The 22,507-nt window shown below is 42.0% G+C and overlaps 1 protein-coding gene across 3 annotated transcripts in view; it reads left to right on the top strand.

Annotated features, from left to right (window-relative positions):
* sema6bb (sema domain, transmembrane domain (TM), and cytoplasmic domain, (semaphorin) 6Bb) overlaps positions 1 to 22,507 on the top strand; it is a 141,172-nt gene that overhangs the window by 69,856 nt on the left and 48,809 nt on the right. For all 3 annotated transcript variants that reach the window (XM_023954529.2, XM_078946304.1, XM_078946305.1), the window contains 8 exons: positions 959 to 1,073; positions 6,978 to 7,038; positions 7,116 to 7,178; positions 17,021 to 17,119; positions 18,235 to 18,325; positions 18,808 to 18,927; positions 19,272 to 19,360; positions 21,121 to 21,338. In XM_023954529.2, coding sequence (XP_023810297.1) covers positions 959 to 1,073; positions 6,978 to 7,038; positions 7,116 to 7,178; positions 17,021 to 17,119; positions 18,235 to 18,325; positions 18,808 to 18,927; positions 19,272 to 19,360; positions 21,121 to 21,338 — 856 coding nt within the window. The remainder of the gene's footprint in view (positions 1 to 958; positions 1,074 to 6,977; positions 7,039 to 7,115; positions 7,179 to 17,020; positions 17,120 to 18,234; positions 18,326 to 18,807; positions 18,928 to 19,271; positions 19,361 to 21,120; positions 21,339 to 22,507) is intronic.

Genomic DNA, 22,507 nt, shown 5'->3' with positions numbered 1-22,507 from the left:
TTTTTCCGTCTGTAGTTTTTCTGCGTTAAATTGTTTTTTCTACTCTAAAGAGACTGAATTAATGGTTTTCACTGGTTTTTGAGCTGCGAGAAGCAGCAAAAATGTCTTTATCAAAACAAAGTTAAAAAGATTGAATACAAAATTATGTTTTTTCAACCATCTGACCTAGTAGAATAAATTGAGACGTTCCGGCCTTTTAGGACTAAAACAAATCTTGAAATTAGCTATAGACACTCACATTTAGGTATATTGCTCTGTTAATTGAAACAAATAAAAGTTATTATATCCAGGTCATATTCATTTGATTATTTATGTTTATTCAAATTTGTTAATAATAAAATGCAGTTGTCAATATAGATGGTAATAATAATAATAATAATTGATATTATTAATAATAATGCTTCTTTAGAAGCTGCAACAATCCTATTTCAGCGCCACAGTAACTGTAAAGACAAACATGGAACATTTAAAGAAACATTTTCTCCTAAAAATGATATATAAAAGTACGTTTACGTTCCAGCCTCTGTAGTTTAATGCATTTCACTGTTATAAGTCAAATAAACTTTCCAGATTATCTGAATCGAGCAAATCTGTTTCTTGAAACAAACATTTCACAAATAAAACTTGAAAATATTATGTAAAGTTAATAAAACTTGTTTCATTACATATGTGACTTAAATTGAGGTGTTTTTTTTTTTTAAGATGAAATGACTTAACAAGATATTTATTGTCTTTTGGTTAAAACGTTACTTGGATGTTAGTTTGGTCTTTTATTATTTTACTAAAATTGGATATTAGAGAAAAATACTTGATGAGATTTTGTGTTTTTGCAGACGAGCAAACATTTCATCTAAATGAAAGTTGAGTCAACAAACACGTCCATGAATGCAGAAACCTGCCAGAGCCGTCTGACACTTTGAAAAACTCAAAAGCAATCTTCTGCTTTACTCATTAACAGTGGTGAGGAGATATCCGGTGTTTTTGGGACGACCGCATCGAACATGGCTGAGACACGAGCCTCTGCACATCCAGAGGATCCTCCAGGTCAATCGGACACTCTACATCGGTGCCAGGTACGAAACCCGCCTCTGCGCGACACACCCATCCCCACATGCCGCGCAAGCCGCACAGACAAAGCTTTATGAGCCGAGGTCCCACAACTCAAAAATGTTCTTTGTATTTACATTGAAAATAAATTCCAGCTAACGACGCTCTGGAGCTGTGCGCTCAACTCTGCTGATCATCCGAGTCCTGTGGGGCCAACAGGACGCTGTGACAGGGAAACATGGGGGCTGCTGTTAAAATGATGCCCCCCCCCAGGATGTAGGACTGAAAGTCTGCAGCCACTTTAAAATAGAGACATTTTATAAAAAGGTCATTTCAAACAGAGTTTTGAAGAAACTTGCAGAGCTGTGCTCAAAGTTGAAGAAGATTTAAAGCAACCAGCAACAAAGAAAACACTAGTTTTAAAAAAATAGCAACTTTTCTGTTGTTTTATCTCCATAGCAACCATTTCATTTTTTGGTCACCTCAGGCTGATGAACAGTCGGTGTCATTTTTAGAAGAATTGCCAAAAGTAAACTTTTGGATTTCCTTGGCAACCGAGGTTTTTGTTACCAAGCCCACATTCCTACACTCTAAAAAAGAAAAAAGTTGATCCAACTTAATTGAATCACTTCAATTGGTAACACCTAATTGATATAAGTTTATTGAACTTAATTTGTTATGTCTATCCAACTCAATTTAATATGTTGATCTAACTTAAATTTTTTGTTATTTTTTCTTTTTTTATTTTGTTAATACAACTTAAATTGACACATTTGTCTAAAGTTTCAACCAGTGGGACTTGTAATTTACTAAGAAAACAAAGTTACACCAAGCTTATTGAATTAATTTGATTGAAAGTAAAATAATGATGTCAGACAACTACGTGTAATTCTTTAGTTGAATGAACTCAAAAAAATGATGTATTTTCACCAAACTAAATAATTAAGTTAGATTAATGAAAAAAAAAATGTATTTCCAACTACAGCCCATTGTAGTTGGAAAGAAATTACACTTTTTACAGTGTAATATGTTTACATTCTATGTTATATTGTTATGCTCAGCTTAAGCCAGCAATTCATGTATTTAAATTTCCCAATATTCTGGTAAAAAGTGTGTAAGCAACAGATGCAGGCCACTTTTGCGAGCTCGCACGCTAACGTTTAAAATCTGCAAACTTTAAAACAAAGATTTTTTTCCTGCGTCGTTCACAATTTCAAAAAAATTATTTTTACCAGGATCTATGTGTAAATTTTGTTGAACTTTGGAGTTTGTGGAGGGGGTCAAATTTTCACTTGAAGGTCAGCTGCTACTGCCGCCGCCGCCGCCACCGCTGCTGCTACTGCTGAGGAAAAAAAAACTTTTAGAAGGCTCCAAAATAAAAGCCTAAGTTGAAAAGATTCCCTCCAGTTTCTAAATCACTCAGTCAAATGCTGCAGTTAAAGGATTACTCTGTAAGAACCCCAGGCAGAGACTTAACCAGATAAATATGAAGTCAGAAGGATTTAGCTTTCAGTCACTGAGCGTCAGCCGGTGAAGGAGCAGATCTTTAGCAGATCCCAGCCCCTCTGGTCAAGAGGGTCACATCAAGTCCATTAACTGGTCCTGGTTTGAGCTCCAAAGCGGCTCCCCAGAGACGTGCAGGAGCTGACCTGAAACAGACCTTAAAAAAAAGGCCTGACCTTAAAAATTTACTACCCCTGATTTCCCAAAAAATCCTTTAGCCTGAAATTCCCTGCAAGAAAAGGCGACACATAAAGCTGGAGTGAAGAGAGACGCCACTGCAGTCCAGGAAATACCCCGGTCCCTGGACCCCAGCTGGGGTAAGCTCACTCCTGAGACGGGGTAGTAAATTTATCAAACTATGTGCCATGCTTCCAGTCAGCCTGTCTGCACCAATGCGAGCGCTGCGTCCTGCAGCCGGCGGTAAAAATGCACCGGCGGCCTCTGCAGCGTGAAGGTCTGCCATAAAAACTGTCATAAAGAAACGTTCAAAATGCCTTTTTTATTTAAGCATTAAAAACTTTTACTGAACAAACGAGGTCATTTGAGCTGAATGTCTCAGCAAACCTGATTATACTGAAACAGACTGGGGGTGGGTGGGGGGGGTCCATAAATACTGAAATGACTCTCCAAGGATTTGTAATTTCCCTGTAAAAAAAGAATCCATGAGTCACAGCACGGGTGAGCCAAAGGGAGCTGTGCAGGGCGTCGCACCTTCTAAAAGCAGCAGTACATGAATACGTACCTGTGGTGGCAGCCAGGTGTGACTGCCAAAAGCCCCCGCAGAGAGCAGGACGCCTCCCTCTTCCTGAAATCCCGTCGCCGTTAACGCGGCTGCTCCTCACATTGGGCCGGATGAATCCATCCTCCCGGTGCCTGCTGGGAGCTGCTGCCCCGCTCTGCATGCGTTCACTCTTTGCTAAATAAAGGTAACCTATGGATGTGGCTGCTGTTAAGACGAGTCAGCGCCGTGCCGCGTTAAAACCCGTTAGACCGCTGTGGATCCCTGCCGTCCTCAGACCCAAGCAGTCATCCCTGCAAAGTGCAACCAAAGAACTCATCGACATTAGAGAGAGAAGCACAAAGCCGCTCCATTTCCCGCACATGTGCAGAAGAAGCAAAGTTTCTCGTTTAAAGTCCTACATCTTATGATATATTTTCAAAGCGTTCCCAGTGGTCTTTTAATTATGATGACGACATTTTTGGCCAAAATCTAAAAATGTTTACTGTTTACATGCTCTGCCACTAGCTTACAGCCCCAACCTAACATTACCGATGCAACAAAAATACCAGCTCGGAAAACAAAGAACTACATGGATCCAGTCATATCCATCGGAATGGGGCGGAACCTGAAGAGCTGAGAGCTCTGAGGAGACTGGATGAATAGGAATGTCCTAATCCACGAAGACGTTTAAAACGTAAAAGGAGTTGTGTTTTTACCGTCCAGGCGGAGCTCGGCTGAAACCAGGATAACATTCGTTCTCCATCTGGGGGTCTGGAGAACGGAGGAGGTAACTGCTGTGGAAACGGAACGACTTTACAGACGTTAGAGGAAACGGCAAGAGACAAGAGAAGAAGACAAGAGACGATTGAAAACAGAGTCACCTGAAAAACACACGGAACAACCACACAGAACCAGAGCTCATGTGAAGATACAGGCTATTTCCTGAAAACCCATCCAGCCTTCCAGAGGTCACAGGGTTGCTGGAGCCTATCCCAGCTACTGTTGGACAAAGCTACACAGTCACTCAGCTGGAAAATCAGCAGCGGCCAGCATCAAGGCAGACCTCCTATTTCACGTAGAAGGATTTCAGGGAGCTGAGGACACTCAGGGCTGCATGGTGGTGCAGTGGTTAGCACTTTCACCTCATAGCAAGATGGTCCAGGTTCAAATCCCAGCTAGGTTCTTTCTGTTTGTAGTTTGCATGTTCTCCGCTTTCATGTGGGGTTCTCTCCGGTTTCCTCCCACAGACCAAAACATGCTTCCGTGGTTCATTGGTGACTCTAGGAGTGTATCAGCTAATAGGACTTTAACCTTAACCCAGCAGTGGTTAGGATAGGCTCCAGCAACCCTATGACCCCAAAGGGAATTCACAGAGTCCTGAAGATGGATGGATGGAGGACACACATGAATGGTTGATGGAGATGAACTTCATCCTCATCATCCTCAAACCGATGATGTGAGTTCCTGACACGCATCTCCATCCAGCTTCACATCTGCATTTGCAAATGCATTTGCATTTGAGGTTCTTGGAAATCAAAGCTGTGAGACTTATTTCTAAATGAGCAGAAGAGGCAGGAGGACCCACTTCAACCTTTGTGTTTTAAGAGAAAGGTTGCATCAGAGGTCTTCCTGTTCTGTGTGGTCGCAGCAGAACTTTCGGTTCAGGTTCATCTGCATGCAGGATATGCAGGAAGGACGGACCTGCTCCCACTGAGCCACAGCGACGGTGGAGGCCCAAAGAAAAGCAGAACTTTGTGGAAACTTGAGAGGCTCGGAGGGTCTCCGGCCTCCGGTCGGCTGCTGTCGAACAGACCATAATAGAAAAGTTCAGGCGCCGGGCGAGTAAAAACGAAACAAACGTTGATGGTTTATCTGGAGCAAATGTTGAATTTGTGTTATCGGGTCAAAGGGGTGTGAAGTAAGCCCTGGGACACGTGCACAACCACACGCATGAAGGTCAAATGGAAAAAAGACTTGATGTGAAGTGCAGGACAAATGCTGGATGCCATGGTGACGGGCGGGGGCTGACGTGAAGCCCTGGGGGGGGCGGGGTTCTCATGGGACGAGTCTTGGGTCATCAGTAATTCTGCAGTTTTCAAAAACAACATTTGCAGGAAAGTCAGAACTTTTCATGCTGAAAAAAAACCGAGCAGGATCATATTTTGGTTCCATTTCAGCTGAGATCCTCTCCTGCACACGTTAGACGCATTCAGATTCACAAACAGTTGTAAACAAACAGAGCCTTGCAGGCTTTGCATCATTCCTGCAGCCCGGAGCAGAATGCGAAGCAGCATTAATGATTTCCCGTCTTCTGCACAGCCAGACGCGGCGGCGTTGGCTGCCGGCCACTCTCACCAGGAGGCTCTATCCATATTATGGTGAGACGATGCTGAAGCAGCCTGGAGAAGATGGGAGCTGACTCTGCTCTCTGGAGGATCCTTAAACTTTCCCCTTTAAAGCGGTCTGTGTTTGGAGAGCTGTTCCTTTCCTCCAGCCTACGGTTTCCTCTAAACCGAAACCGTTCATCCGGGATGAACCTGAGCAGACGTCCATCGACGCACGCGTGAAAACGTGAAGTGGCCAGCCGGGAGGGAGCTGGATCGATGCTGCAGCTGCAGCAGATTTACAGATGAGCTCCTTCAGAGTGCGGCCCTCCGCTTGAGCAAAGTGCACTTTAGATCCATCTGATCAGAGCCGCGCGCCTTCATCAGGATGCAAACGTCAGCTGCTGCCGGCTGTTTATGTGTTTTGCAGGAGTGGCCAAGGTTATTGTGGAGTTATGAGGAGGTCTGGAGTCTCATGGATGCATGCGAGCTGCAGGTGGAGGTGTGAGAGGATGCAATCCTCTGTTAGCTCGCCTACTGGCTCTGAATGAAGCAGATGAGAGGGTGGAGCAGAAAGTGGGAGGCGGGTCCATCACAGACACAGACACTGCTTTCTTACACGTGCACACACACACACACACATTCGATTTTCCACTTTTTTCCCCTCTCTTTCCAGTAACATAGAAATCCTTGGGTGCACACGTGGGTGCTTGACGGTTCAACGCCAACATCCACGCTCTTCTGTCCAAGTGTGTACACCAGACGGGTGTGGGGGAGGGCATAGACTGCTGGATACTCCAGTTCTGCGTGATGACTGTTTATATGCATGTTGTGTAATTTTAACGTGAATTGTGCGCCATATACGCGATATAGAAGTTATACAGTCGGTGGAAATGCGGTAAAAGTCCGTTAGACATACGTGAAAAGCCACAAATTTGTGTATGCATCTTGTAAAAATCAGGCACAATTGCTCGAGATTTGCATGATACTATGATAACTATGTAAAGTGCGCAAAACTCAACCGACCTATAATTTTGAACAGCTCGATACCGAGGAACCCAGGAACACTTGGGAATTATGTAGATCACTTGTGTCTGAAAAAAGGCCGACATTTGTGGAGAATGCGTAAAATGTACAAAGAGACACGGCCTTTAAGCTGCTGCCTCTGCTCATATCTGTGGGATCAGTTTTCCTTGAAGTTGGCTTTCTCTGGTATCTTTTGAAGAAATGCGTCTTCCCCACAGAGGTCACGTTTTTGGGTCACCTGTGTGGATATCCGGATACTGCCGTTAACCCAGCTTTAGGTTCAGTTAGTTCTGTTCAACCCGAGCTGATGCTGCATCTTCTAAGTGCCGCTCTTCTCCGTCTGCTTGTTCCCTCAGGGACGACCTTTTCCGCGTGGAGCTGGACACCGTTGTAGAAGAGGAGATGTTCTACAGCAAGGTGAGCCTCACCTGTCATCGTCACGCACTCCGTCTTTTCCACCAGCGCTGTTACTAACCCGTGTGTTGTCTGTACAGAAGAGAACATGGGAGTCCAACAAGAACGACATCAAGATCTGCAGGATGAAGGGCAAACACGAGGTGAGGATCATGTTGGGTTTCCTCCAGTTTGGAGAACATCTGCGTGTCTGGACTCTGTGGGATCTTTATCAGCACATCAAATTCAATAAAGTAAAGCAGCAACCAATCGACATAAAAAGAGTCAGAAACGGAAGCAGAAAGCGATTAAAAAAGTGCAATTCCAGCTGTTTATTCCTGACATAAATCCGTCTGTGAATTAATTCCTGAACCTCCACAACCCCCCCCCCCCCCCCCCCCCCAGCAGCAACAGTCACAGGCTTTCTATGGAAACATTTGGACAAAAGTAATTCACCTGTTTTTATAGGTTTGTTGTTACTAGAATTAAATCTGAAAAACTGTTTTTTCAATCAGTTAAGACAAGATGCTTTTCTCTTTTTTTGATTTGAGCTTGTAGAATATGGTTTAATAAGTTTTCTGCTCATTTAAGACAAAATGAAGTCTTTAAATTACCCATAAACACTTACATTCAGGTATTTTTATTGCTCTAATTGGAAATTTGCCTTTAAATAAATACATACCGCACCAAAAAAGTTATGTTTAAGTTTATTAATTTATACGGTGCCTTAAAATGACAGCAGTCAAACAACACTAAAAGCTCAAAAACATTTAAAAATGACAACTAAGATATGAAAACATTCCAATGTCATTAAAAAAAAAGTTTTTTTGCAAAGCAAAACAACAAAGACGTCTTTAAATTTGGTCTATTTATATGCTTTTCCCTCAAATAAATCCTATTTTAAGAGCTACAACAGTCCAACTCTCCTTATTTCTGGGCCATTATCATCTTAAAGTGTAGAATTATACATTTTAAAGGAAAATTGTGACTAATTTGAGTCAAACAAAACGTTCCTGTTTTTTTTTAATGAATCAACAATGACGCACAGCAACTCATTGAATTGTGATCGGATGAATGCAGACTCATTAAAGCGACTTTGAATGTCACACATATTGTTTCTCACGCTGTTTTTCCTGACAATCTATATGTCATAAACACTTATCGGGAACATTCTAAGCCGTCCTCTTGCCAGTAACCGCCTTGCAGCCTCCGCCGGACCACAGTAAAAAGGGTTGTACATGACGTTGATTCAGACGTGGAAAATTGGTTAGTTAAGTCTAAAGTTTAAATAAACTATCCTGACAAGGTCTGCATAGTGCAGAACTTCTGTAACTTCTGTCTGTAATTGCTTTGCCCCGCCCTCGTTATTCCTGGCCAATGACTGAAGAGATCGTTAGTCACGTGGGTTCGTTTACCATCTTTCGTCTTTAACAGGAAAGTCCCGTTGACGGCAGTCAAGACCAAACGCAATGTTCAGGACACGATCCTGACCAAATTAAATTCAAATTTAAATTAATTTTATTTCTATATCACCTTTCATGGAAAGAAAACAGCTCAGGGTGCTGTACATAAAAACAAACAAGAATGCAAAAAAAAAACAATGCAAAAATAAATAAATAAGCCCCTCATAATAAAATACACAAAAACAGGTAAAAGAGAAATGACTTAAGAAGGAAACACCTTAAGAAGAGAGAACCAAGAAGGCGCCATTTGCTCTGTCTTGCTGTGTCCTGGGTGTCAGCATAAACACAAACACCCCAGCCACGGGGGAGAAAACACTCGTAAACCGTCTAAAATGTAAAAGTGATAAATAGAAAAGTTAAATATATAAAAACAGCTGAAATATAAAAAATTACAATAATTGAATGCATAAAAAGTCTAAAACACCTGAAATATAAATAAGAATAAGTTAAGATGTTAAGAAAAAAAATTATAAATAATAATAATAATAATAAATACACATTAAACGGATAAAAATGTAGTAAAATATTATAAAATATAAAATTAATAAAATTAAGCGCATTGGGTCTAGACCAGCGGATTTTTCCAGTTTGAGCCTAAATCTCAACTGACCCTAAATCTTGGCTGATCCTAAATTTCAGCTGATCCTGTATCTCAGCTCACCCTTAATCTAAGCTGATCCTAAATCTCATCTGATCCTAAATCTCAGCTGAGCTGATATTCCATCTGATCTTATATCTCAAATGATCCTGAGTCTCAGCTGATCCTAAATCTCAGCTGATCCAGTTCCTGCATCCCAGCACGTTTCTCATCTAGTTTCATCCATGCTGATCAAATGTCTAAACTCGATCAACCAGTGATCTAGTCACATCCAGATACTCATGCAGTGATCGCCACCCCCCTACCCCCCACCCCACCCCCCGAAGCCGTCAGACCGGTAAGGACGCGAGCATTAGAGTCTTTCCTCCAGTCAAACAAACGTCAGCAGAGCGGTCTGCAAAGTGTAGGTGGGTGTCAGAAAACCAGAGCTGTGAGAAGAGACGGGGTGAGATGTCCCAGGAGCGGCCCCCGCCTGAACACCTCTTATATCCATAGCTGCTGTCTGCCGCGCATCAGCAGGAAGTGTTCAGTTTCTGTGTGACTCAGTGTGTGGAGCTGAAGCTGCGTCCCCCCAGGCTCCCACAGAAAATGACTCTTTTTGCACAACCGAGGAACAACAGCTGACATGAAATCTGTGTGAGACGGGAAATCTGAGGGAGGGGGGAGCGGGGGGGGGGGTCCCATCGGCCGACCCTGAGGACAGCTGACGGAGATATGAAAGGTCCTCCTGGTCCTAATAACTGCAGTGCTGCTGTGACTCACAGCACAGATAAGACTCCTTTCTGTGGGGGCACGCACGCACACACACACAGGTGAGGGTGCGCGTGCACGTCCACGCACGCCAGTGCATGACTTCATGCAGAAATATTCACAGCAACCCCAAAGGAGCGACACACATTCAGGAGCACAATGAAGTCCTTCAGAGCAGAATCAACAACTCTGATTAATCCGAGTTTTTGCTGAAAGGCGTTCGTTTCCTCAGGAAACTCGTTTTTTTTACCGACTGCTGAACTTTTTTTTGTTTTGACGTGTCATTTGTTTTGATGAAAGGAATCACAGTTTTCTCCTTTTTTCTCACCAAGTCAACAATTTATTAACTTGTTTTTTAAACAGTTGCTTTGAGCTGCAGGGAAGTTTTCGAAGTGTTTCAAAAACACAAAAACGAGTAATTTTCTCTGATTGAGTAAAAGTGTGAGAATTATAAGTGATTCATGCATTTAATACAAAAAGAACATCAAGAAAAGCTTGTGATCCAAATAAAAGGTTATACCACCCAGAGCTGAAGGACATGATTGGTTTTATAATTCTTCGTCTTTGCGTCTGCGTCTTTTAGCAAACCCGCCCCCTTTTTCTGTGATGACATCACAGCGGGAGAAAACCGTCAAAAAAAAGAACAAATTATCTCTAAAACCAGTAAAGATACCAAAACAAATGTGTTGGAGATATGTAAAGGAAGCTTTGCAATTATTAATTGGAATTACAAGCTCACGTGTTGCCGACCTTTGACCTCTAGACGAGCCCGCCATCTTAAATTTTAAAAATAAATCCTAGGGATTTTGATATATCACTAACTAACTAATCGAAGCTACTTGGGGACAAAATTTTGGTCTTTAAGTAGTGGATTTAGAGCGACGTCAGCGTGGCGACCTTAAAAAGTGACGCTCCCCTGTTGTTTGCACAGTTTTTACAGGAATATTGTAAAAATTGAAAACAAAAATCGTTGGCTCAAGCTGAACAAAATAATATGACATATGATATAAACACGTGAGAAATGTGGTTAACAAAAAAAAATGTTTGTTGCCAAGGAAATCCAAAAGTTTACTTTTGCCAATTCTTCTAAAAATGACATGGACCTGTTCGTCAACCCCACGCCACTATAAATGAAAATGGTTGCTATGGAGATTAAACCAACAGAAAAGCCACCATTTAAAAAAAAAAACATGTTTATTTTTTATTTTATTGAATTACTTCGCATGCAGGTCCGACCAGGATGTCGGGCAGAAGGGGAGAGTGAGGGATGTGTAGCAGCCACTCAGCCCGTGAGGGCGGGTCAAAGGAGGGTGGCGGGGCTGGGTAGCGCCTGCGAGTGGGCCGTACAACGCCACTCGCACCTTTAATATTATGCATGATTGCGTTTCTTATTTGTCTAGATTTCTACCTGCACCTTTTGTATGGAATCCCTTTTTAACTCTGACGCTCAGGTGAGGCGTTTTCTGTGATTAAACCGTGTTTCCACAGTCGGCTCGGGAAGAAGGCTCAGAGAGGCGAAAACAGACATTAGAGTTAAGCGATGATGTCTCAAGCAGAAGTCTGAAGGGTTTCTGAAGAGAAGCCCTGAAGGTCTCTGCGTGTGATTGCGTCACTTGTCTGCTGCTCCGTCGCTGCGTTCATCTTCAAGTTGCAAACCGTGTCAGGTGACTGAGTAAACAAACGAATGCAAATGCACATGATTTAATATCCAACCACAGCGCTTTTATTGGTGAGAATCATTAAAGGGACAGTGATGATTTTCAGTGGTTTTCATTTCATGTTTTGATCCAAACAGCTAACAGGTTTTCTTGGTCCTTCATGCATCTTCTTACCTCCTAATAAATCATAAATGTGCTTAGAGCTGCAAAGATTCCCTCCTTTGAGGGAATCAGTATGCAAACACGTCTGTGTGACACGAATGAGCAAACAAACCCAAGAACTTCCTGAGTGTTTGGCCTCCGTCTGCAGCTCCACTTAACCAGATTGCTTCATCAATAAAGTGTTGATAGTGTTCTCTAAGGAGCTCTGGGCTGTCAGTTGTTTAAAACGCTCATCATTTTCCTGAAGATGTAGTCCTTTCTTTGATTCTTGCATACATCTCTGACTCTCTGCTCCAAAGTGACACTTTGGGTTTGAAAATTCACTTCCTGAACCTTTTCACGCTGTGATTACCCACAAATAAACAAAAAAAAGGAAAAACTGTTTAAGGAAAATTGAAAAATGGTGCACTGGAAAAATGTCCTTTCTAAAAGCAAATATAAGATGCAAAAGGATTTTCTTTTGTGATCAGTTGAATTTCCTGCCAATGGAGCTACATTGTCGTAGTGACGAAGTTGTGTTGTTCCTAAACACAAAATTAAATCTTGAAATTATCTTAAAATGCTTATATTTAGGGATTAAGGGTGCACTGTAAAAAATTGAAACATGAGAAAGTAAAAAGACTCCTTTTATTCAAGAAAAACTGTCTTATTTTAATCAATATTGAAATGTCTTTGTTGTAATGATGAGTATTGTTTTTTACCTAAAATAGGAATTCTTGGTAAGACCATTTTTTTATATTTTAAGAATTGTTTTGACCTATTTCTACAGGGTCTGTTTTTGCAGTGCATTAATCTCTTGGCACCTCGATTTTTCAAGAAGCTACGATTTGATTATGAAATGGTTATCATTGCATCCTGAGTCTGTGCAGTTAAAAAAAAGATTTCTCTTCACAATAAGACACCAACATTTGTAAATAAAGACTTGATTTATATACTTGGTAGATTTTTACAAAGGCCTCTGAATTGGTTTTCTTTTTATTTAAAGATTTTTCACGGCCTCAACAGTAGACAAGTTTTTAAGGAAAGAATGTTTCCCTAAATTTATCAACCCCGAGTATTCAAATAATATGACTTTTATCAATAGATCACCTTAAACGGGATGCTCTGTAACAATAATAAAGCCCAGCTAACCACTGAACACAATATTCAAATACAGTAAGGAAGTGTTGCGATATAATTTGACATGTTTGTTGTGTTCCCTACTCTTTGGTATGACACAAAATGACACACGTCACACGCCTTGTCCGAAGCTGTTTGACCGTCAAAAAGTCTAAATGCTTCCAAACGTTGGCTTTAGGCGAAGTCGGTTCTGGTCTGATCACACACGGCAAGCGTGGCGCCAGGGTCAGCCCTGTCGGTGTTCTCTTTAAAAATGTCAGAGAGAAAAACGCAACGTGTGGTTAAGTCCCGCTTAATACTTTTAGGTTAAGCCGCATGAATTTTTGTTTATTTTTTATTATTTAAAATTCACACAATGATTCAGAATCACTTATAAATTCTCATCAATGTGTCCAATAATCGACCTCTCACCCATTTTAGATTTATTGATCTGGTTATTAGAAATATGACTTAAAATAACCACATGTGGCCTTTAATATACCTTTAAAGTAGGTATATTTATACTATTTTAGCCTCCAACATTTCATATTTAAGCTCTCCAACACCTAGCTACAACTATTCTTATTTCTATATTTACTATAATCATTTTAGAGAAAGACAACAATTGCACATTTAAGACACATTTTTCTTAAATATTAAATATAAATCTTTGTTTACTTTCAAGGTTTTTGAGTCAAATTAAACTTTCCAGTTCCTCTAAATCAAGCAAATCTGTTAGAAATAAGACCAGTCACCATTTACAAACGAAACTTCTGCTTAAAAATATTGTGTAATGTAAATAAAAACTTGTTTAAATAGAAATATTGTTTAAAATAAGATCAAACAACTCAACAAGATAGTCAAAATGTATTGTCTTAAAACCAGTTGTTTCTGAAAGTAAGGTAGTTCTGCCTTTAAACCTTGTCAGAAATATTTAAAATAGACAAACATCACTTTGTGGGATGGAGCCAAAAACCAGAGACCATCCATCCACCCGGATGGGAGCTGATGGTTCAGGTCAGGGGGTGAATGTGATTCTGGTCTGGAAAACCTTCAGTTCTCCTGCGTTTTGCGGATCGAGTCGTCTGATCTTCGCCTGTTTGCGTCTCGTCCTGCGTCCTCCTCAAACCTCCACCCGATGCGCTGCTGCCGAGCAGAGTCTCTGTTTTGAGGCTGATCTGCGTTTGGGGGTTTTCTGGGAATGACAGACCTGTTCCTAATGAGCGAAGCCGGTTAGTGAGTCCATTGTGTAAACCGAAGAAGAGTGAGGAAGAGTTCTGCCTGGATGGCAGCTTTTGGCAGAGCTGCACTCTCCGCTACCCAGTTGCCAGCATCAGGCGGCCAGCCAGGCATGTAATGGAAACTTTGGAGATTTAGAGGAGCAGCTTTCTAAATATGACCCGCTGATATTCTGCCTTCTCATATTCTGCAGAAGATCAGGAAGGCCTTTGGTAAGACTGAGGAAAGCTGCTGAAGTTCCTCAGAAAGCATTAAAAGAAATGGACCATCTGAACAACCGGTTTAGGAGTTATCGACTGGGATCAAAACTTTGTAACAGTTATAGTTTCAGCTGGAAGCCTGGTCAGCCCTCTGATTTCATTCAATGCTTCTGCGTTCTTTAAAAATGACGTTTGCAGAAAAAACTCGTCTGCAGTCAAAGATGCTTCCCACACTGCAAATGTCATCAATCTACCTAAGATTATCATTCTGAAAACTAGTTGTAGAATCTTATTGATCTTGATTTTTGATAGAAAGAACAGCACGTGTAAGATTATTATACTTGTTTTTAGAAAAATAGGATCTCTTTATTATTTAGTTTGTAAATCTAAAAGTGAGTCATTCTACATGCAACATGAGAAAAGAAGCTTTCAGGTCAGATTTCTTAGAATAAAATCTAGAAACAAAGAGTTCCACACCTGCATTCATAAAGGGAAAACACCTCAAAAAGATCAAATTAAATGTTCTACAGTCCAATAGTACTTTTTTTTTGCCGTTCTAAGCAAATGGTTTGTATTTTTTATGTTTTTATAAACCTAATTGTAGTTCAATTTGATGACTGTGACAACAAACCTGTGTAACCAGTGGAAACGACTCATTTTAGAACAAATGGTGAACAAAATGAGAATTTTAGTACAAAATCGGTCCATCTTAATAAATCCTCATAAAATCTGAAACTGGCACTTATTCTTGGAACAGAAATCTACATTTTGGTTTCCAAAATAATGACAATGAATGCCAGTTTAACATGCTAACATTTAGTAAACATCCTTAAAACTGAGCTAAGAATTGCTGTTTTTCCATCATCAGAAGTTTGGAGCAAAATGATTTCGACTTATTGTAATGATATTTTTCTTTATTTCTAGAAAGTAGCTCTTAATGAGACAAAAAAAAATGTCTCTGCTGTTCTGGGTTAGAGATATGCTTTTAAAGGTGTGGAGCAAAGCAAAAACTACTGCTCAAATGTCTAAAACCACTGATGGATTCAACTCTTTGCAGGGATCACATTTTTTCAGTTGGTCTTCTGTAGATTTTTATGCCCAAATATATTTTCCTCGTCCCTGCTCCCCCTCCACCAGCGTATATCTAAATGTGCGCTTCATCCATATTTGCACTGCGGCGTCTGCTTCAACTCTTTGATTTTCACTGCAGATCTTTGTAGGCTCCGGCAGCTCTGCAGCTCAGAGGAGCACGGAGAGGACAAGAAGATGGTTTGCAGTCAGCTGATGCTTGATGGGGTGGGGTGGGGTGGGGTGGGGTGGGGGGTGCATGACCAGAAGAACAGGAGGTGCTTTGTCTGGATCCCCAGGGATCTGGGGTTGGAGGAGCGAGGAGGAGGCATCGGGACAAACGGCATTGGATTAAGATGTGACTGTTTGATTTCGGCGAACTCACATCTTAATCCTTTATAATTGTCATTTTAAGGTGGAAAACACAATAAAGACTTAATCCCCCCCGCCCCGATGAAACTTGGCTCTGAATAAAGAGGCTCCATGAAAGTGCTGCTCTGCTTCCTGGAAGATGTAAATGTGCGTAAAGGGACGAAGGAATTCAGAAGATTTCTATAAAACGAGTCAATTATTGACGCTGCTTTAGCTCCAAACCCGATAACTCTCATTTCTTTAGTTTGCAGTCATCGAGTTTTGTTTTTCATTCACGCTCACTGCAAAATAAGAGCCTGGCTGCAGAGGTTTGGCTCTTCAGACCCCCCCACCCCCCACCCGTCCAGGATTCTGAGGTTCCAGTTCTGACCGACGGACTGCGATCTGCAGATGAACGAACGGCGTGCAAATGATCCTCTTCAGGGCGTGGAGGGGAAACCGCTGTAGTTAGGACAGAAGGTGTCAGGGCGTGAACTCACAATTGACACGCCCCCTCACCCCACCACACAAACAATGCCCCCCCCGCCGGGAAACTTACGTTCTCAACACTTATTCTGTCCGGGTGGAAAATGAGAAGGCTGCAGGAAGAGGGTGTGGGGTGGGGAGCATCTGGAAAAACACTCGGCGCTCCCTCATGTCGCTGCGTTTCTGTTCCCTGTCAAACAAAATCACACCGCCCTCGCCGCTGCTGCTGCCGCCGCTGCTGCCGCCGCCGCCAAAATGTTTGAATCTGCCAATGAAAAATGTCATAAAACACTCTGACTAAGCCTATAATGGAATGCTTCTAAGATAAATCAGCTCTTACTTTGAAAATACTGCCAGGGGAATAAATGATGACAAGAAAGCAGCTCATTCACACATTTAAACTTCACTTCCTTCTGACCAAACCTGCTTCACTTCCAGTTCTGGAATCCAAAGCAAAGAGCTGAGAGGAGAAAAACAAAATGTGTGCACAAAAGTGTGTGTGTGTCTGTTGAAACTTTACTTGTCTGCTTCCTGTTTTAAGAAAAACAAAACTGCAAAGAAAACACTTTGGAGAAATAAAAACTATTTCCAAACCTTAATTAGACATTCAGAATGTAGCTTACAACAGCATCACCCGTACAGGTCATGTGACTAAGGCTGACGTCTGACGCCTCTTTCAATCACCAACAGCTGCCTGTGTGAATGTGTGGAAAAGTGAAACAGAAGGTCTTCAAAGTCCCAACAGCCCACCTTCAGATGATTGACAGCTCGAATGGCGTGTTAATTCCTCGCATTTATGTCAGCGCTCATGTTCAGAGAGCAGTTTGGGAAATCCTTCAAAAAAAACAACAACTTGTGTTTCCTTCCTCCGATGTTTTGCTCTTTGTGGCCACGGCCTGAAGGTAAAACTTCTTCTTCTTCTCATCCCTGTAGGACGAATGCCGTAACTTCATGAAGGTGCTTCTCCGCAGAGAAGAAGGCCTGTTCATTTGTGGAACCAACGCCTTCAACCCGCTTTGTGCCAACTATACCGTAAGCAAACAGAGGCTCCTCCCTCACCTGTAGCTGATGGCTACCTGTCTAAAGCAGCAGATTAGTGGTTGTAGCTGCTCTCTGTTACAGGTCAGAGATGTTTCTGCTCAGTTACAAAAAAAATTCCTCTGTGACCTCTTCCTGTGGACTTCCTTCTCCTCCATGAAACACGTTTTTTTGGGAGACATTTGCTATTTCTCGGTGGACAGACTTTCTGAGATCAAGACTGAAGTAAATCAAGATGAAGAGCAGCGAGGATGATGAGTTTTCACAGATTTATGAAAGCGAGAAGCATTTCCACTAATGTTGACAGGTTTGAAAACACACCAGGGATGAAGCTCCAGTGTCGTCTGACCCCATTCAGTCATTTAGAAACAGGGTTTTCTGCCCCAAAAAGGGCCTTCTCCCCGTCAGACGGGTCCGCTCCGCTTCTGGTTCCGCCACACAAACGGCGTGAATGTTCCTCCACCTTTAGTGCGGGGTGGGGGGGGGGCTGCCTCATAGATGGAGGGGGTGGAGGAAACGCGCCTTTGACTTTCAGATAGTCTCCTTCACGTTGGATCCAGGGTGCAGCTCTCAAAGCCGTTAGCTGACAGCCACTAATGACATCGGACAACAGCGGGAGCTCACCTGCCAGCTGATTGGCTGTCTGCCTCTCGGGGGGGCTAGTTAGTGATGCTCGCTACTGTTTTATTTAAAGCTGTGTTTTAATGCAATGGCATTCATAAATGATTCAAATCCAACTGTGGAGGAGAATTAGCAGCAAAGTTTATTTTTTTCTTCTCGATGTGGTTTTATTGAGGTGAACTTTTTAAGACGTGTTTGGTTTTAATTGAGAGAGGAAGGCTTGAATGAATCCGTATGGATGTGTATGTGTGGCTGTGAAGTAATAATGAGAGTCTGCGTGTGTGTTTCTCTTATTTATGGATGAGATTGTGACTCTCTTGTTGCTGCTGCCTTGCCTAATTACCACCAGTGAGTCATTAGTTTGCTCTCACAGCAGCGTCGCCTAATTGCCGTCCTCTGGCGACATGTTGTGGCGATGCTGTCGTCGACGCATTTTTATTGTTTGCGGTGACTGAAGCGTGCGTCTTTGGGCTTCTGTCATTGATCAGGCAGACACTCTGGAGATGGTTGGAGACTCACTGAGTGGGATGGCGAGATGCCCTTACGACCCCAAACACGCCAACGTGGCTCTGTTTGCAGGTAAGGCCCACCTGGAGTGAATACACCCCCCCCCCCCCCCCCCCCCCCGTAGCGTTGATGATGTCAGATCTGCGTGGAGGAGAGACACCGCTGTAAATCAAAGGACTTTGGAGAGAAAAAATGCAAACAGTCGAGTTTGGTTTGTTATCTACAACCCCGCCTGTGGACCTCACTGGGAATCGAACCCTCAGTTTTGTTGAATCTTCCCCTGATCTTTGTTTTAACGAAATGATCAGATGCAGAAGTTCAGACGGTTTCCTTTGATCTCAGAGTTCAAGTTAAAAATAATCAAAACTCCAAACAGCTTGAAGTCGAAAATGAAACATAAAGTCATTTCTAGAGAAACTACAGCATCACTGTGTGATTTTAGGGAGGGAGGGGTGGTCATGTGTCAGCTCAGGTTTTTATTAAACTACGTTGTGTATGTGTGCCTATATCTGTGTGTGCATGTGTGTTTGCAAATGTGTGCTTGTGTGTGTAAGAGGGGAGTCTGTTTACAGCGACGGTGACGGACTTCCTTGCCATCGACGCGGTGATCTACCGAAGCCTCGGGGACAGTCCCGCTCTCCGCACCGTCAAGCATGACTCCAAGTGGTTCCGAGGTAAACACGCACATGTGTGCACGTATGTGCACGTGTGCAGTCAGAGGCAGAGGAATCGTGCTCAGATTGATAGACGGTCAAACAAAAATCTGGACCAGTCTAATGTCTGCAGACGCAGAAGGTCCAGAATGTAGTAAAACCTCAATGACTGCATGGAAGTGGAATCACAAAGAACTTAATGTTTGCATCAGAGTTCCTGATCTCACTGTAATCCACTGAATTTTGTCTCTCTAGTTTGCTGTTATGGGAATTATGTTTGAATACAGTTTGATAGCAAATCACTTTGTATTTAAAGAAAAAATGTCATGTTTTCTAACTGGAGATTTGCTCTTCCGCCAACTCAGAGCCCTACTTCGTCAGTTCAGTTGAGTGGGGGCCACACATCTACTTCTTCTTCAGAGAGATCGCCATGGAGTTCAACTACCTAGAGAAGGTAAAGTAGACGTTTCTGTTCCGTCTTCTCCATCGGAACCATCGACTGTTTATCAGAACCGGGTCGATTGAGTGTGACGTCATCCGTAGAAAAAAGGTTTTCTTCCAGCTCCAAACAAATGAAGTCGATTAATTCGCCATCTTTTTACGAAACGTCAGTAAGCAGTGATTGGTCAGAGTCTGTCTAAGTCAATGTTTCTATGGTAACCACTCTCGCCAATCAGGAGTGAGCTTGTTGGAAGGCCTCACCCCTTAGACTTGAAAGCAGTCTACACGAAATCTGTCAAGCGTTTTGAACATCAGACGTCGGCGGCAGCAGGCTCCACCTACTTTTATTGAGGCATCTGATTGGTCAGTTTATAGCTTGAATAATTTGAACTACAGACAAAAATGTTATGTATTAAAAGGGGATTATCAAGAACATGGTATCAAATCCAGAACGGTTCATCTGACCAATAGAATGGAGTAAGTAACAGCTGTTTTATTCTCTATAGAAGTCTATGGGATTTTGGCTTCTTGGATTTAAAAAAAAATTTTTTTAGATTTATTTATTTATTCGATACAGGGACAACACATATTAATAAACATTCCTATCGATATGCCAGAGTTAGTCAAAGACTTGTTTTTAATCTGGAGTCCCTAGGTAGATTTTAAAATCTCATTCGCCAAAAAATAAAAATAAAATTACACATTTACATAACATTAGGGACGTTGGAACCAGCAGGAACTTCCTATTTTGGAATGCCAGGGGGGAGGAGTCACTTAGTCCAGTTCTCATATACGATCAATGGTTGTGTCCAATAGTGCGTTTGCCGTTTTGTAGAGCTGTCTGAATCTACAATTTCAAAATCTAGTGCCCTAGAACTTTCTCAGAAGTGCAAAAAAACAGTCTGCATCGTTACTCACTAGATTGACAAATAAAGACCACGACACACTGTGATTAGACCAATAATCATGTGAATCATGCCATCATCAAAACACAGCGGAATCAGAAATAGTCTTCGTAAAAGTAATAGCATCGTAAAAAAAGAAATAGTGAGCATGGTGTCTGATTAGCTTTTAAAATCCAGGGACTATACTGTCCCGCACTGGATAGTTTTTTTGGGGTTGTTAGGGCGTATTTGGACATAGTCTATGATCTGAGTTTAAGGCCTTCAGGCCAAGCAGCTGCTGGACGGATCCATACTTCCCATAATGCAACAGTTTTTGTTTAAACGTTACAGTACTCAAGCTAAATATCAAGTTAACATTTTCAACGCACATTAAGGGTTTAGATAAAACCTGATGAGCTCATGAAACAACCAATGGTTTGTTTTCCACTGGTGGGTTAAAAGCAGCATTTAAATGTGTCTCTTCTCTGCATAGAATCAGGATTATTCCAGAGCTGCCAAAACATTCAAGTGTGAAACTTTTCTGTAGGAGCCGCCCCCAAACTTTGACATGTTTACAGGAAACGCAGAGATGCGGACTTGAACTGCATTTGTTTTCAAAGACGTTTTTTTTCCACATGCAGAGATGTTTACATGAATAATTGGTGATGAATTTATCATTTTAAAACAAAGATGTGTCAAAACACAAACATGCAAATGACTGTAGAATTTGCTTTGGAGTTGGAAGCAGCTTTGATTTTTCCCTTTTGAAGATGGAACGTCATAATTAACTCCCGTCTCAGAACGGGACTTCTGTGTGAGCTTCAACCAAGGCTTCAGATGTTTACTGCACCCCAATGTGATGCTGAAATCTGCGGGTGGCTGCTCACAGGTGGTGGTGTCGCGCGTGGCGCGGGTGTGTAAGCGCGATCAGGGCGGCTCACAGCGCGTCCTGGAGAAGCAGTGGACGTCCTTCCTGAAGGCCCGTCTGAACTGCTCCATACCCGGGGACTCACACTTTTACTTCAACCTGCTGCACTCCACCAGCCCCATCATCAGGATGCACGGCAGGGACATCATCCTGGGGGTGTTCTCCACCCCGGCCAACAGGTACCGCCAAAATCTCTCCTCCCATGTACCCTCTGAAACTTTACTCATCCTCTTTTAATTGTCCTTTCCATCATAACCAGAGGAAAGTCTTTCGTTTTGTTTTTCTCTCAAACTAAAGTTCAATTCAATTCAACTTTATTTGTATAGACCAATACTACAAGATAGTTGTCTTAATGGGCTTCATACAGATAACTGTAATTGAACATAAAATCAGTTATGAATACAATAGGTCATGGCTAAACTAAACAGACTAATCTAAACTGGGCGTCACTGCCCTTTGACCCTCCTTCTCTGTAAGGAAAACCTGGATTTGGGGAAAAAAGTCTCAAAGTCCCATTAGCTGTGTGACATTTGACACACTCCCGGTGGCTCACCACGGTCGGGAACCATTTGGTGGTTTTACCTCAAATATAACACCTTGATGCTGAGTGTCATACAGGGATTCTTTGGATCCCATTTTTTTTAGAGCCTTTGGTATGACCCAATCATGGGTTTGAACCAACAACCTCCCAGTCACGGGGCAGACACTGTTCCACTTGGCCACTGTGTTGACCTCAAGGGTTATCTTTGCGGATGCCACATACATTTCTTGCAAAGACGCTTTTTTTCTTTTTTTTTACATTGTTGAATTAAAAACAGAGAGGGGAGGATCCAAAATGACCACCAAAAGGGGTCAACTGTCAACAGACTCATGAGAAAAATGTTGTCTTTGAAAGGATGAAGGTCTTCAGCTTTACGCTGGACCTTCCGAGAGTTCGGCAAACTGTAGTCGAATCTTGCCAGATTCCTGAAACACGCACAACAAAAGCATAAAAAGGCAGAGGAGCTGAAGTTGGATGAAAAAGATGACGGTCAACGTCTACGCCTGCAGCCGACGGACATTCAAATACAGAAACTTTTCGGCTATAAAAGGAAAACATGCTGACGGTGGTCAACACTGCTGAGTTTTACCATTTTTTAGGGTTATGGATCATTCGCTTTCTGTTAAATCCAAATACATCTCTATGCATGGTTGACAGATCAATACCTAAAAGATTCAGCTAAGTCCAGCTCATTCAGAAGAATGGATACATTTTAGATATTTATTAGTCATTTGGCAATAAAAAATATAAATGAAAACAACTTTTAACAGAGAAATATTATTTATTTCTTCTTTCTCTTTCGGCTTT

The sequence above is a fragment of the Oryzias latipes genome, chromosome 4 (genome assembly GCF_053564925.1).
Source record: "Oryzias latipes strain Hd-rR chromosome 4, Olatipes_Hd-rR_3.1".
Lineage (NCBI taxonomy): Eukaryota > Metazoa > Chordata > Actinopteri > Beloniformes > Adrianichthyidae > Oryzias > Oryzias latipes.
This window is presented reverse-complemented; position numbering and strand designations above follow the sequence as displayed.